At 46.3% G+C, this 13,180-nt stretch overlaps 1 protein-coding gene across 1 annotated transcript in view; it reads right to left on the reverse strand.

Moving 5' to 3' along the window:
• Positions 1 to 8,977, reverse strand: part of LOC102111600 (alpha-2-macroglobulin-like protein 1) — a 26,375-nt gene extending 17,398 nt beyond the window's left edge. The window contains exons 1-10 of the mRNA XM_088051298.1: positions 8,919 to 8,977; positions 8,134 to 8,347; positions 6,273 to 6,435; positions 5,683 to 5,735; positions 3,726 to 3,746; positions 3,086 to 3,257; positions 2,602 to 2,686; positions 1,190 to 1,301; positions 786 to 900; positions 286 to 395 (exon numbers count right to left, since the gene is read on the reverse strand). Coding sequence (XP_087907424.1) covers positions 286 to 395; positions 786 to 900; positions 1,190 to 1,301; positions 2,602 to 2,686; positions 3,086 to 3,257; positions 3,726 to 3,746; positions 5,683 to 5,735; positions 6,273 to 6,435; positions 8,134 to 8,347; positions 8,919 to 8,977 — 1,104 coding nt within the window. The remainder of the gene's footprint in view (positions 1 to 285; positions 396 to 785; positions 901 to 1,189; positions 1,302 to 2,601; positions 2,687 to 3,085; positions 3,258 to 3,725; positions 3,747 to 5,682; positions 5,736 to 6,272; positions 6,436 to 8,133; positions 8,348 to 8,918) is intronic.
• Positions 8,978 to 13,180: the final 4,203 nt, after the last annotated feature.

Genomic DNA, 13,180 nt, shown 5'->3' on the forward strand with positions numbered 1-13,180 from the left:
TGTGTGTGGCTAGAACACAAGGAGTTTCTCTCCTAGCCAGCAGCTGAGACATCCTTGCATGCCAGCATCCCTGCTGAGACACCACTGATTGCTCTCAGCAGATGCTGGAGGTGTAAACACAACAGGGAACCTGAAATGCAGCAATAGTAGCCACACTGTCAAGCAACGTGACACAGTGCAAGGTAACCTACTCTGTCTGAGGAGCAGGAAATGCTTTGGGTCAGCTAGATTTACCAGATTCCTTGGCAAATGACAGGGAGCAAAAAAGCAAGGGTAGTAAATCACCTTTCCCCTGTATGGTACTCCAGGGATGTAATATTCATTGGGTGTCTCAAATAGTGCCCTTGCAGCTGTCCTGGAGATGAGGATTTGGCTGGAGGTGTTGATCTGCACCCCTGTTGGAATGCAGAGTGCAAGGGAAGCAGGATCAGTACCAGAGGTGATTACTGCACTGTAGTTTAATCTCACTTTGTTATTCCCAACCCCTCTGAGCAGTGTCTGAAACTTCCCAACACCAGCATTCTTCAAGGTTTAGAGGCTTCTCCTGTGGCAGCTCTTTCTTTAGTTAAGCTGTCTGCAAGCCTCTTTGTAGCCTCATGGACCCACACCACTCATCAAGTTCCCAGCCACTCCCCATCCTCCTGCTGCTGGCAGAGTAGCTCTCCATGTCCTGTGATGATCCCAGCAGCAGGGAGGAAGAGAGGGGGATGTGTGCCCTCTCTGACCCTCAAACCCCCAGAATGGTTCCTCTTGCCCCTGTACCTGCCCTGCTGAGCCCTGGGTACCTGTGCCCATCTCCAGAAGAGAGGCTTCTGCATAAAGTTTGTTGTCTTCCTGGCTGGGAGTCAGATTGAAGATTGATGTGCTGACAGAAGGGGTGAAACACCCATTGCTCGCTGTCTGCAATAGGGAGTGGTGGGTATTATTTGGGGCTGGGGAGAAGGGAAGGGGTCAGAAGCACAAGGGATTAGCCATTCTGTCATAACTATCAACTACAATAAATAATAATGCAGAACTCGTGAAACACTGGAATGTTTCCCAGCGAGGTGGTGGATGCTTCATCCCCAGAAACATTCAAGGTCAGACTGGACAGGGCTCCGAGCAGTTCATTCCGTTCACTCAGCCCCTGACACTTCATCCTGTGTGGTGCTCGTTTTACTGCCCATATTCCTTCCAGGATTTTACTCACAGGACCGCTGTATTCCCTACAGATGTCCTTGCTGGCATTCTGGAGCCACCTCCTTGCTTTCTGGCACAGCGTCACGTGCATGGTCCCTCGCACTGCTTTCCCATAACTGTACCTGCAGGGAAAACACCACAGGGGCTTCTGGGCAGCACCATTGCGTGCTCTGTCCAGCACATTGCTCCACACAGGTGCCTTTTGTGACAAAAGTCTTACTGCAGATGGCCAGCAGGCAGGCTCAACTTAAAATGTATCACTTTGACTACTTTGGGAATGCAATAGAGTGGTCTGGCATCCAACAGATGCAGAAACAAAGGAACATAGTCAGAAATGGACAGGAACAGACCCACACCCTCTGGAGTTCTCCCACTTCTGGGCACTTGCTATCCTGGAATTGCAGGCAGACACAGAGAGTGGACCTGATTTATCCAGTCAGTGAAGATAGTAGTTTGAGGGGGGAAAGCAGCAAAAACGGCTGTCCCTGCAGACAGCAACAGCAAATATCAGTAATAGAGCCAAAGAGTGACCTCAGACTTGCCTCACTATGGGCTTATCTCATGATCAGGGCTCTTGTTTCCATCATCAGACCTGCTCTGATGATTTAGACATTTTGGTATTTCCTTTGCCTGCTTTGCTGCCTCTCCTTGCTTTGACTGCTCTCTGATCTGCCCTTTGGAGCAATGCTCCTGATGGTATCAGTAAAAGGATGGCATCTGTGACCCATCCTGGTGATGTAGAGAGGTGTGTACCATTTACTACTACAGCCTCATATGACCTGATTGTAACTGTCCCAATGAGAAATTATGTCAGACCAATCAGTGGCAAGAGAGACACCAAAAGTCTCTAGATAATGCAGCCCCAAATACAAATGAGCTCACCAGATTTTGAGTGCTTTTGAGCTCATTGTCCTCCCTTCTTTGTGTTTATATTGTCAGAGGTCCTGCGCTCCTTCCCACCCTCATCTGCTCATTTTATGCTGATAACCACAACTAGAGAAATTTATCTACTGGGCCTAAGAAGGCAATAAGTTCAGTAGCACGTAAGTGAGAAGGAAAGGCACGAACTCCTAGAGAAATGCCAGCTGCTGCTCCTTTACCTCAACATATCTGTCCCATATCTGGTGTTTTTCCCACATAAGATCTTTCAATGCTGGACAGACATTTTCCAGAGGAGGGTATCTGTTGCTAGGGCAAGCCTCCCTATAGCTGGATGTTCTCTCATGTGTGGCTGAGGTACCTCTTTCCCAAGGAAGAACCCATTAGATTGACTCTTGAACTATTTGGGATTCTCCTAAAGGAATGCTCCTGTGAATTGGCCCTTCTTGAGCCACCTCTCTTTGATGGATTGAAAAGATAAGATATGGAAGGAGAGACACAATTTTGATAGAATCTTTCCTTTCTCCTGAACATTCTCCTTACCTGCCACACACTTGCAGTGGGAAGGTTTTATCTGAAGCATAAATCTGAGCTGGTCCCTCGAAGAAAACATCAAACTTTTGCAACACTGGAACAAAAACCTCAGATTTACTTCATCAAGGGCAAAAGAATACCTGGGCACAGGATCCCAAAAGGGAAGAGTATGTTCCCATGAAGGAACACGTTAATGAGGTAAAAGCAAGCATTAATTAAAAATCAGGGAAACCAAAGAAAGAATCCCCTTTTTTTTCACCCCAACACACTTGCAGAGGTCTTTAGTTTATTCTCAATCTGCCAGAAGATACCTTCTCCAGCAATCTCCAGCACAGTCTCCCTTGTGTTCATTTCTGATGTTGCCCACAGGTTTGTGTTCAGTCATAGCTCACAGTCAGTAAACCCTATTTTACAATATTTGGCTTTACACTGTTAACAGACAGGCAAGCAACAAACAAGCAACTTCTTCCATCCTTTTCTCCATTTTCCTTACCACGTTCCTCCACCTTAAAGGTACTGGACTGGACTGAGCTGGACTTAAAGGACTGTGCACTGATGGTGTAAGTCCCCAGGGAGAGTTCAGCAGCTAACTGGAAAGAGAGATCTGCAATGCCCTGTTTTGGTCTCACGTCCAGCCACTGGCCAATGCGGTTTTGGTTCGGGTCCTGCGGTGCAAGGGAAGGAAAGAGGCAGTCATCAGCAATGCTTGCTATTCTCTACCCAGAGCCCACTGGATTCAAAGGTGTATCAGACATTTCAGAGGCCTTCACAGGATCCTGCCAGTTTTAGCTCAGATGGTGATGCTGAAGCACCAGCAGAGGTGAACCCAACCCACCCAGGTTTACTCTGTTCTGTAAAGCCACAGAAAAAGAAGGTATGGGACATTTAGACTCTCCAGTCTCCAGTAAAGATGAGCTGTAAAAATTAGCTAAAGCCTGACTGGCATTCCTGAATGTAGAAATGGATGAAGTCAAACCATCTGTATCATCAAGTCCTGTTAACAAGAAGCATTTGGACAGAGAATGTGCATGCATAGAGCCTAAGAAAAGTAACTTGAACCAGTAAGACAGCATCCTAGGTACTATCCTAGGAGATACTTTCCTCACAAAATCTGAGGAGTCTGGAACACTCACCTGGATTTCCACCATGGAGTACTGCAAAGCAAACAGACAGCACTGTCAAAAACTGGCATGACATAGCAACCTGCATATAAACTTCTCTTACCCACCCTGTACTGTGACAAACATTATGATACAAGAATCCTACTGAAAGCAGGACAATGGCTTTTGAATAGTAAGAAATAGTAAAAATCTATGCTATTCTTCAGATTTGTTTTTTGATCCCTGAATATTTAAGAGTAATTTTGATAGGTATTCTACAACTATGAAATTGCTGTAATATAATGGGGAAGAGTAGGAAGACTCTCAAATACCATCATCCCAAGTTCACAAATATTAAATGGGCTCAGTTTTGTAACATATATCCCAATAACTAGCAAAACTGCATTACCTATAGGAAGAATAATCCACACATCTTCCTTTAAAATCCCTGGCAGGAGGTAAGGCTGGGAGTCAATGCTGACTGCAACTGACAGTAACAGGGAGGGACAAAGGAGGACACACTTGAGCCCTTCTAGGCCCATTAATTTTCTGTTTGTTCTTATATCACTGCATCTATCATCCAGGAGGCAGTACTGGTGAGGAACACCTAATTTTGGAGCACAAAGCATAATGAGGCAGGAGCAGGGCTTGGAAGAGTGACCAAGCTGTAAACATGCAACTGACATGTAATTCACATTATTCATCATTCTAAGCTTTCATACAAGTTATCAGGGGCAACTCTGTTTTTGTTTAAATAAAAAATTGTGCAGGTTAACCTGCTGGTCAACAGCATCCATATTAACTTCAACTCATCTAATTTACAAACCAGGTGTTATAGCTTTAATGCTGTGATGGACTAAAGCTTTATAATAGCTTGAGCTAAACATGATGTCTCTGAATTTTCATCACAGCATAATTAACAGAACATGTTACAATGTTAATTTGTTTATACTCACACATAGACATCGACCATTTACAGTCAAACATGTACATGAACCAACTGTAGGCATGGAAGCAAATGTATTATTTATACTTTATTATCTAATTAATATAAGATATATGCCTTCCCTCTGGGGAGAAGAAAAGAGTATTTATTTGATGCTAGGATCACACCAATAGCCAAAAAAAAAAAGAGGAAATTAAGTCAGCAATAAAGAAGCTGGAAAGATCTCTCCCTTTATTTTTGTCTAAAAGGATTTGATCCAAGTCCCCTAATGCGTACCCTTCAGATTTAATTGTCATGGCATGAATTCCTGTTGGCTCTCCTTAAATCTTCTCGAGGACTGAGGAGTGAAATAGCTATAGCTGCTGGCTGCAGATATAATTGCTTACTGGAGAAAGGCAAAAGCCCTGCAGTTTCCTGGCCACCACATATGCAAGTCTCTGGCAACTTCTCACTCCCTTGACATGTGGACAGTGCGCTGCTGCCAGCAGCAAGTCAATATAATTTGGTTATACTGTTTTCTCTCTTTTTTTTTTTTATGATCACTTCCTGTGTATCCATCCTCATATTAATTAATTTTTCTTAAAAATTTGCAGCTCGGTTCAGGCTCTTCTGCCACCCTCAGGTGACACACACTGCACAAATCACTGAGCTTTCCAGGGCTCTAGGAGAGGATCTTCATGCCCAGCAAAGTCTGTAGACAATTTTGCCTGATAATAATGGCCAGCAACCCACAGACTGGTCCCCAGAAGCCCTGCCTGCTTTTTTAGCAAGGGCATGTGCACTCAGCTAACTCAGCTAGCTGGGAATGCTGGCACACTCCCCAAATACCATCCAACCCTTCCATCAACCAGCAGCCATCCTATGAGGGCAACAGCAGAGCCATCAACCAACAGGAATTGTTGCTCAAATGTGGTTTACTCGAGGGTTGGCACCAGCCACCCTGGGTGCCGGGACTGTTCCAGCCTCCCTGGTGTGGGGTTGCTAGAGGAAGCAGCAACATCTGAAGCCTGGAGACTTCCTTGCCTCTACTTAAACAGGCTTTACCTTGCTGTTAACAGGAACAAAATCTTCAGTCAGTGTCACAATCCTGAATTTCACTGGAGGGAGAAAATGAAGTAAAGCACATTACAGACAGAGGGCACATGGGAACAGACTTGCCCAGCACTTGTCTCACCCCAGAATCCTAGCTCCACACCCAGTCCTATTGGCAGCCCCATGCCTGTCCTGCAGCCCCCTTACCCTTTTTGCTCAGCCCCACTCACCTCTGCTTGCCCCAAACACGTGGCAGCAGCACAATTTAGGGGGTTTTCCCGTGGACCACACACAGGGTTACCCTTACATTTCCTTGTCTGCAGCAGGCAGACCACTCCTACCTGGCCCTGGCCAAGAAGACCATGTTTAGGTCTGCTCCCTTTTCCGAGCTGCTCTGCTCCTAGAGCATGTGAGGCCTCCCCTCTCAGGCCCCTCCTGCTGCTAAAACATGGGTCATGGATACCTCACTGCAGAAGGCAGCAGTCCCTCTCTGTCCCCATGGAAGCCACAAGGCACAAAGCGCTCAGCGCTCCGCTCACAGGAAACTGGGAACAAAGCCTGGGAGGATCAAGGCAGTGTCAGGGTGCTCCTGCATTCCTCACCTGTCTGTCCTGGATTATAGATGGGCTTATCCATCTGAATGAAGGTGCCTGTTCCAGCCCTGCGGATCAGGACCTTTTTCTCTTCACTTGCACTGAAGTAGTGACCATTGGAGACGTGCAGGTGCACAGTGGCCACCACCTGACTGCCGGCAGGTCGGGGCACCTGGGACACAAAAGAGGAGAGCCACTAGGTCAGCAGGCATCAGAGCAGTGCTCTTCTCACTTCAACTGCACTGCAAGGCCAGGCTCTTTGCCATCTTACTCTGGAGGCCAGCATAGTGTGTCCCCTCCGTGGCTGAAGGCTGTGTCTGTGGAAGCACAGGGGACAACGCTTAGCAGCTGGGATAGATCTTGGACAAGAGAAAAAGGAGTTTGCTCTGACACAGAAATTTTGTTTACTCCTTCATGGGATCACTGTTAGAATCTGCATGGAGAAAGATGGAGAAGGCTTAACTCAAGGGAAGGGAAGGTCTATGGTGATGAGAGCTCTGTTTCCTAGAGTGTGGGTGACAGAGACTGAAATCCCCTCTTATCAGTGCAAACTAAGAAAATAAGGATCATGAGTTTGGCAAATAAGAAAGGTTTGTGCTGAGCTTGTGTGTATACCCTCCCATGTGTTTCCTAGTCCTCCAGGACATTTTCAAGCCCAGAAAGAAAAGCTTGGGAGGAAGCAGACATGAGGGAAGCTGAGATGAGAGGTCTGGCTCTTTCTGCATCACAGATTCACAAACAACACACCGTGACAGTACATCCTCCTCAGGGAAGAGAATGAGCTGCACAATTGCCATTTGGGTGCCTTTAAGCTGTTCATCCTCCTCAGACCTTTGTTGCCTGGCCAGGGAGCCTTTCCTTAGTGTGCTGTTGGAGTCTGGGATACAGAGTGTGTGCCCTTGTTTCTGATACTTAGTTATAAGATCCAGAAAAACACTGAATTTCATATAATATGAAGTTCATGAGCATGTTTTCATGGTGAAACATGAAAACAAATGTTAAAGGTAGGTGGAAAAAGCTAAAAGTGTAAGTGTGTAGATTAGAAAGTTTTTTTAATCACTGGGTGAAGAAGTTAGTTTAGAGAACAGGAGACAAGACGGAGGATTGTTGACAAGTTGTCGCTTGTCCCTTCTTCTTTCTTCTTCATGTTCTTCTCCTAGAGGTTTTTGGGTAATAGTAAGTGATTGGACAGAAAATGCCACAGTACAGCATACAGATGATGGGTCATTGGGTCATTAAGAAAAATAATATACGTGTCTATTGTTAATTGGGTAAAAATAGGTATAAAGATAAAAGAACTGCGTATTTCGGGGCCATTTTGTGCTATCAGACACAAAATGTGGCACAAGGCCTTGTTGTACCATCAGAAGAAAGAAATGTATCAGATTGCAAAGATTAACCTTGTAACCAGCCTGGAGAGACCTGTTAAGTTTTGTGATCACCTGTTAATAAACACAAGAAACAAGATTCTAACGAGCTTGGGAGTTTTCTTCAAATCCTAAGAACTGAGATAAGCAGGGCTCCCCACGAGGGAGGATCCCAAAAGAATTCAGTGCAAAGGAGGCTGAGAATCCAAGAATAAAAAGAAAAATACAGAAAAGATGCAGCAGAAACAGAGAAACAGAAAAAGGATTTTTTAGAGAAAAGTTACATGTGCCACCAGGATATCCCACAGGAAGAGTACCATGCAGGCAGACAAAGCCAAGGAGCAACGACACTGGCCTGCCACTAAACACTGTCCCTGTTTTGCATTCACTCCTTTCCAAGCCCTCTTATCTTCTGTCTTCCTCATTCTCTGTTTCTTTGAGGAGAGGCAAACAAGCATGCTGGGAGCTGCCAGCTAGGGGTCCTTGCCAAGAATGACTCTGACCTGAAATCTGGTGCACTCGAAGATCCAGTTGTTCCGGACGACCTTGCGGTAGAGGCTGAGGTTGCCAGATGGGTGCACAAGAGTTAAGGCCACACGAATAGGCTTTTCAACCCCATGAAGGTCCAAGCATGCCCTCTGGGACGAGGGGTAGGGCAGGGCAGCTGGAATGATGATCAGGTACCTCCTGCAGTGGGGAAACAAGATATCATCACATCTTGGGAGCCCTCTAGCCCACTCTTGGCACTAAAAGGCTGGCCTGAAGAAACAGGAAACAAGAAACAGAAGCCCCATCTCTCTGAGACGAGGAGGTGCTGCTCTGCTGGAGAGACTGGGATGGATTAACAGAGTGAGAACCTTGCACAGGGGGGTGGAAGGTATAGAGTTCATTTCAGATAAACACTAATAGTTTCAGATGACAGAACAGAATTTGCCCTTCTCGCTTTGACATGGCTCAACTACCCTGACAGCAGACTGGCTCCTGCTTACCCATCCCCTGCCTTGCAACCCTTTTCATTTGCCCTTCACTTTATCCTACACCTTTCCCTTCATCCCACCTCATGCTGCAGTCCCTCACTCTTGTTCCCACCACCAGTGCTCACCTAGTTCTTGTACTGCAGCCATATCTGTGAGAGAGGCTCCCACCTCCAGGAGGGCCCTGCATTCACAACAAGGCTCTGCACCCCTCCTCATGGCTAGGTGGGGGCTCACAGGGTCCCACACTCTCTCCCTGCTATCTCCCTCAGCATTCACAGCTATCAATCACTAGATTTTTAAATGGCACTTACGGTTGTGCCACTATCCCCAGGGTGTAGAGCAGGCAGCTCAGGAGGGAGGGAGTCCACATTTTCATGGGAGAACCCCAAAGGGGTGGATTCCTGTCAAGGGCTGATCAGGAGAGAAAGTAGGGTGCTGCTCCTCTCCTTCCAAAGTCTCCAGGACACCTGCTGTTGTTGTTTCTCCCAGGAAGCAGACACAAATACCCAAGGTTTCCTTCCCTCCACCTCATTCCTGCATTTATAGTGCCACAGGCACAGGGTTGTACCATCCAGGACGTTCCCCAGCCAATCCAAGTCCTTCTGGACTCCAGCCTCACTGCTCTCCTACTCCCCTGTGGATGGACCAGCATCATTCAGACAAATGTGCCTTTTATTTTGCTAACCAGCAGCCTGTTTCCTGTTCACTGCACTGCCCCTGCTCCCTGGGCCAGTTGCAGCCCAAGTCCCATTGTTTTGCCTCTGGCTGGATTGTCCCATGACCACCTGGCATGTGCACCCAGCTGGAGCTCACTGTGAACTCTTGTGGTCATACTGTCCCAGGCTTTCTGAGTCTGTAGCACCCAAGGAAGGTCTCAGACCTGAAATGGAGACCAGGCTTTGTACAAATTCTGTATATTTGCACAGTTCTCCTTCACATAGAGGGAAAGCACAAGGAGCAAACAGGGCTGAAATCCTCACCTTGGCTCTGCCCTATGGGTATTTGAGTTTGAAGAGAAAATTGAACAGCTGCAACTCACCCCAGCTGTATCATGTTGCTCTGTGCTCCAGTTCAAGGCCAACCTACTCACACCCTCACCAGTGGAGGAAATGAGGGCTAAACATTGGTTAGGCAGGTCAAAATCTGCAGGGATGAAGTCCTACAGGGTCTTGTCTAGCTACCAAAAGGCTGTGCTTGAGCATGGGAACACACACTCTCTGGTTTGAGGCCTTCTTTCCACATGCTAATTTTATATATGTTAGTCCAGTGATTGTACTGAACTTTTCCCTGAGTATCATACCATAATTGAAAAGAGAATCTGGTTCTTGAAACTACTTATTCTCAAAATAAGAAGTAATTCAATTTTAGTATCAAGGTCATTTCATATAAAAATGTACCACTAATTTATTTGTCAGTACCAATCTGAGCTCTTAAACATGTAGGGCCTAGCAATGTTTTCCTTTGCTTTAGTACAGACTGACCATAACAAGGAAACTAGGTTTTGAGGCTTTCTTTTACCCATTCATGTACACATGTATAATGGGCAGATGCAACTCCTCTCTCTCCTTTCACTCTCTTGGGTTTTGTTCAGGACAGAGCTGCTGGTGCCAGCAATTGGGAAAAATGTATAAATGCACCTGGACAAACAAGCAGACAGGAACCAGAGCAAGAACATGAATCATTCTCTGACAGTAAGCTGCCCTTCATTTCTTTCCATGGGTCTCAGAAAGTACAGGCAGTGCCTGTTGAACAATCCCGGCTGACATTTGTTTGCTCACAGTAGATCCACAGCAGTTCCAGGGGACAGCCAGATCCCAAATGACAGCACAGGGGCTCAAAATGGCAAAGGTATTGAGTGTCCTGACTCCTGCTGACTCCAGCAGCTGTTTTGTGAGAGCAGACATGTAAATACCTCTGAAGTACTGGCCTTGGCACTGATTGGAAAGCTACACCCTGAGCACACAGTCCAGTCCAACTCCCAATGAAACAGGATTAAATAAATGTAGGAGCAACAAAAACACAGCAGCAGGCTTGGTGTGTGTGTGTGATTCATCTGCCTCAGTCCTATCTCCATTTCCCACCACCAGCACAGTGTCCAGTTGCTGGTGGGCAGAAGGCACTGGGGAAGGGAGCACCTCTTAGCAGGGCTCTGCACGCCCTGGGACTTGGTGACAGGGCACACAGTACCTGGGTGCTGTCCGGTGCTAAGATCCTTCCCCAGCCCACAGATCCGTTCATCACCTGGCCCAGAGACAGGCAGGAGGCACATCCATAGGGGATCTGTGTCCCTGGAGGCCAGCTTGTGAGCTGATCACGAGCTAAATGTAAGGATGCACACCACCAAGCTTCAGCCTGAATCACCACAACCCCTCAGTTTTGTGAAGGATAAAAAAATGACTGGGATGTTTGACATCTGCTGCTCTAAGCAGAGAAGGGGATGTTTAAGCCAGAGAGAAATCAATGTGTTTTGTACAAAAGTGGTTTTTCCCCTGTCTAAATTCTCTTGGAAGACAACCACCTCCTTCCAAATGCTCTCTAGTAGCCAGACATCACAGGTATTACTGTTTAGAACACATAAAGAACATTTTAAAGGACACAGAACAGTTGTTAAGAAAGTGGAATAGAAATTACAATGGATTATTGAGTCAAAAATGACACTATGTGTAATTTTTACACAAACTGTGTAAATACACATAGGAGTAGCAAGGGGTTGTGTGTGACCTCCTTCTGCAATAATGGGCTCCTGCATAAGCTACTCCTCATGCTGTCAGCAAGGGGTAGGTTGGATTCCTGTGTGTTATAACCACCACAGAAGTTGTTTTCCCAATAAACCTCTGTGCTGGGGATTTTTCTCAGACCAGTGCTCTGCTAAGCTCTGCAAAACAGGTTATAAGAACATGGTGGCATTGGCAGTGATAGGTGGAGTTCCTCCCTCTCTGCAAGACTCCAAGCTCTAGGCAATGTACTCTCAAGTACCAGTGCCAGCTGCAGACCTGCAGACCTGGCTGGCTCCAGTTCTGCTTTTTGATAGCAGCAAGGACAGACTTTGCCAGTGGTAAAGGCAAGGGGGAGAGAAGACATTTGCAAAAAAAAGCAGAAATATTTGCAAAGTGTTTTTTAAAAGTTTGAAAGAAAGTAATCAAAAATTCTGATCTGCAGAGTTGAGACCTGCATTGCTCATGGACTACTGAGGAAATTGAATAGAGAAGGAAAAGTTTAAACAGTTCTTTTTTTTCAAAGTTTTGTTTAAACCTGTTTAAACAAAAGGGCAAGAAGAGAAAGTGGCACCTGTTAATCAGCTCAGCCACTTCTGACACTGTACAAGGTATTGCTACCATCCAGCTGCTGTGCTGAGCTCATGCTTTCATTCCAGCCCTGCTAAACTGCACATGAAGCACAGAGCAGGCTGTCAGCAGCCTGCCTTGCTGGCACGTCTCAGTGTGCTCACTCTTATACAAAAAAACTTGTAATGCTCATGTCTTTGTCTCATAGACAGGACTTGCTGACTCTTCAGGATTACTCTGGAGCATCATAGTGAAAATTTAAACACAAAGTTCCAAATCCCTCCCATTAAACCAGCACAAATCCTAGCCTTGCTGCAGTGTGTGGAGAGCTTCCAGGGCTGTAACCAAACCCTGACCCTCAACCTTCACCTGTCTTCCAGACCATCCACTCTTAAGCCTGCCTTTGCATTTACCCATCACTCTTACAGCCAGCTCTAGGGAGGGTCTGTGGAGATCTACCTGTTTATACAGAGACATGTCCCTGTCAACCTAAAAGATCTGTGATCACCAGCATTTAATTGTGAGGTTTGATTTTAAAAAGCAGTGATAGATGTTGAATTTTCACACGCTCTTTGGCTGCTGAATTGCCAGTCCAGCTCCTTGTATTGTGGCAAAGACCCTGCTCACTTTCCTCACTCATTAGCAGGGAGTCCAACCCCAGGGCACCACCCCATCCTGACAACTCATGTTTGACTTGTCCTGAGCAAAATCCAGCTCCACAGGAGGTGCAGAAACTTAAATCACTCCCTTTCTGCTTTCTATGCCAGGAGGACAGAGTCAGTCTGTGAGGTACAGAGCAGGGTAGATTTACACCCACATAAAGTGCCCCAGCAGCCAAGACCTTATGGCTCAGCTACATCTGTGTGCAGTAGATGATGCTCAGTGGGCTCAGTCTCCACGCAGGACTAGGAGTCCTCACCCCACACTGGTGGCTGCACAGCACTGCTGGAGGAGAATCCAGTGCTGCAGGAAATAAATGCCAGTGACATGGCTCAGATACAGAATTTGCTTCTGCCCACTCTTCTCAGGTAAACTCTGTCACAGAGTCCAAACACACACCACAGTACCCTGATTTGTGATTTGTATTTTATTTTCATTATTTTTACAAGCAAGAAAATCCCTGGATTTAAACAATCAGAATTAATCAGACACCCAAAAAAAATCACCAGGTAATGGCTGTCAGGATGGGCAGCATAGGTTAGGCTGAAGTTAGTCCTGAAATCCAGCCTGAGATGTGTCCCAGCACCAAAATCCCAAGCCTGAGATGTGACTTTCCAGGTGACACAGGT

The sequence above is a fragment of the Pseudopodoces humilis genome, chromosome 2 (genome assembly GCF_049639895.1).
Source record: "Pseudopodoces humilis isolate 2021_Gansu_Grassland_sample_001 chromosome 2, ASM4963989v1, whole genome shotgun sequence".
In the NCBI taxonomy this organism is placed as follows: domain Eukaryota; kingdom Metazoa; phylum Chordata; class Aves; order Passeriformes; family Paridae; genus Pseudopodoces; species Pseudopodoces humilis.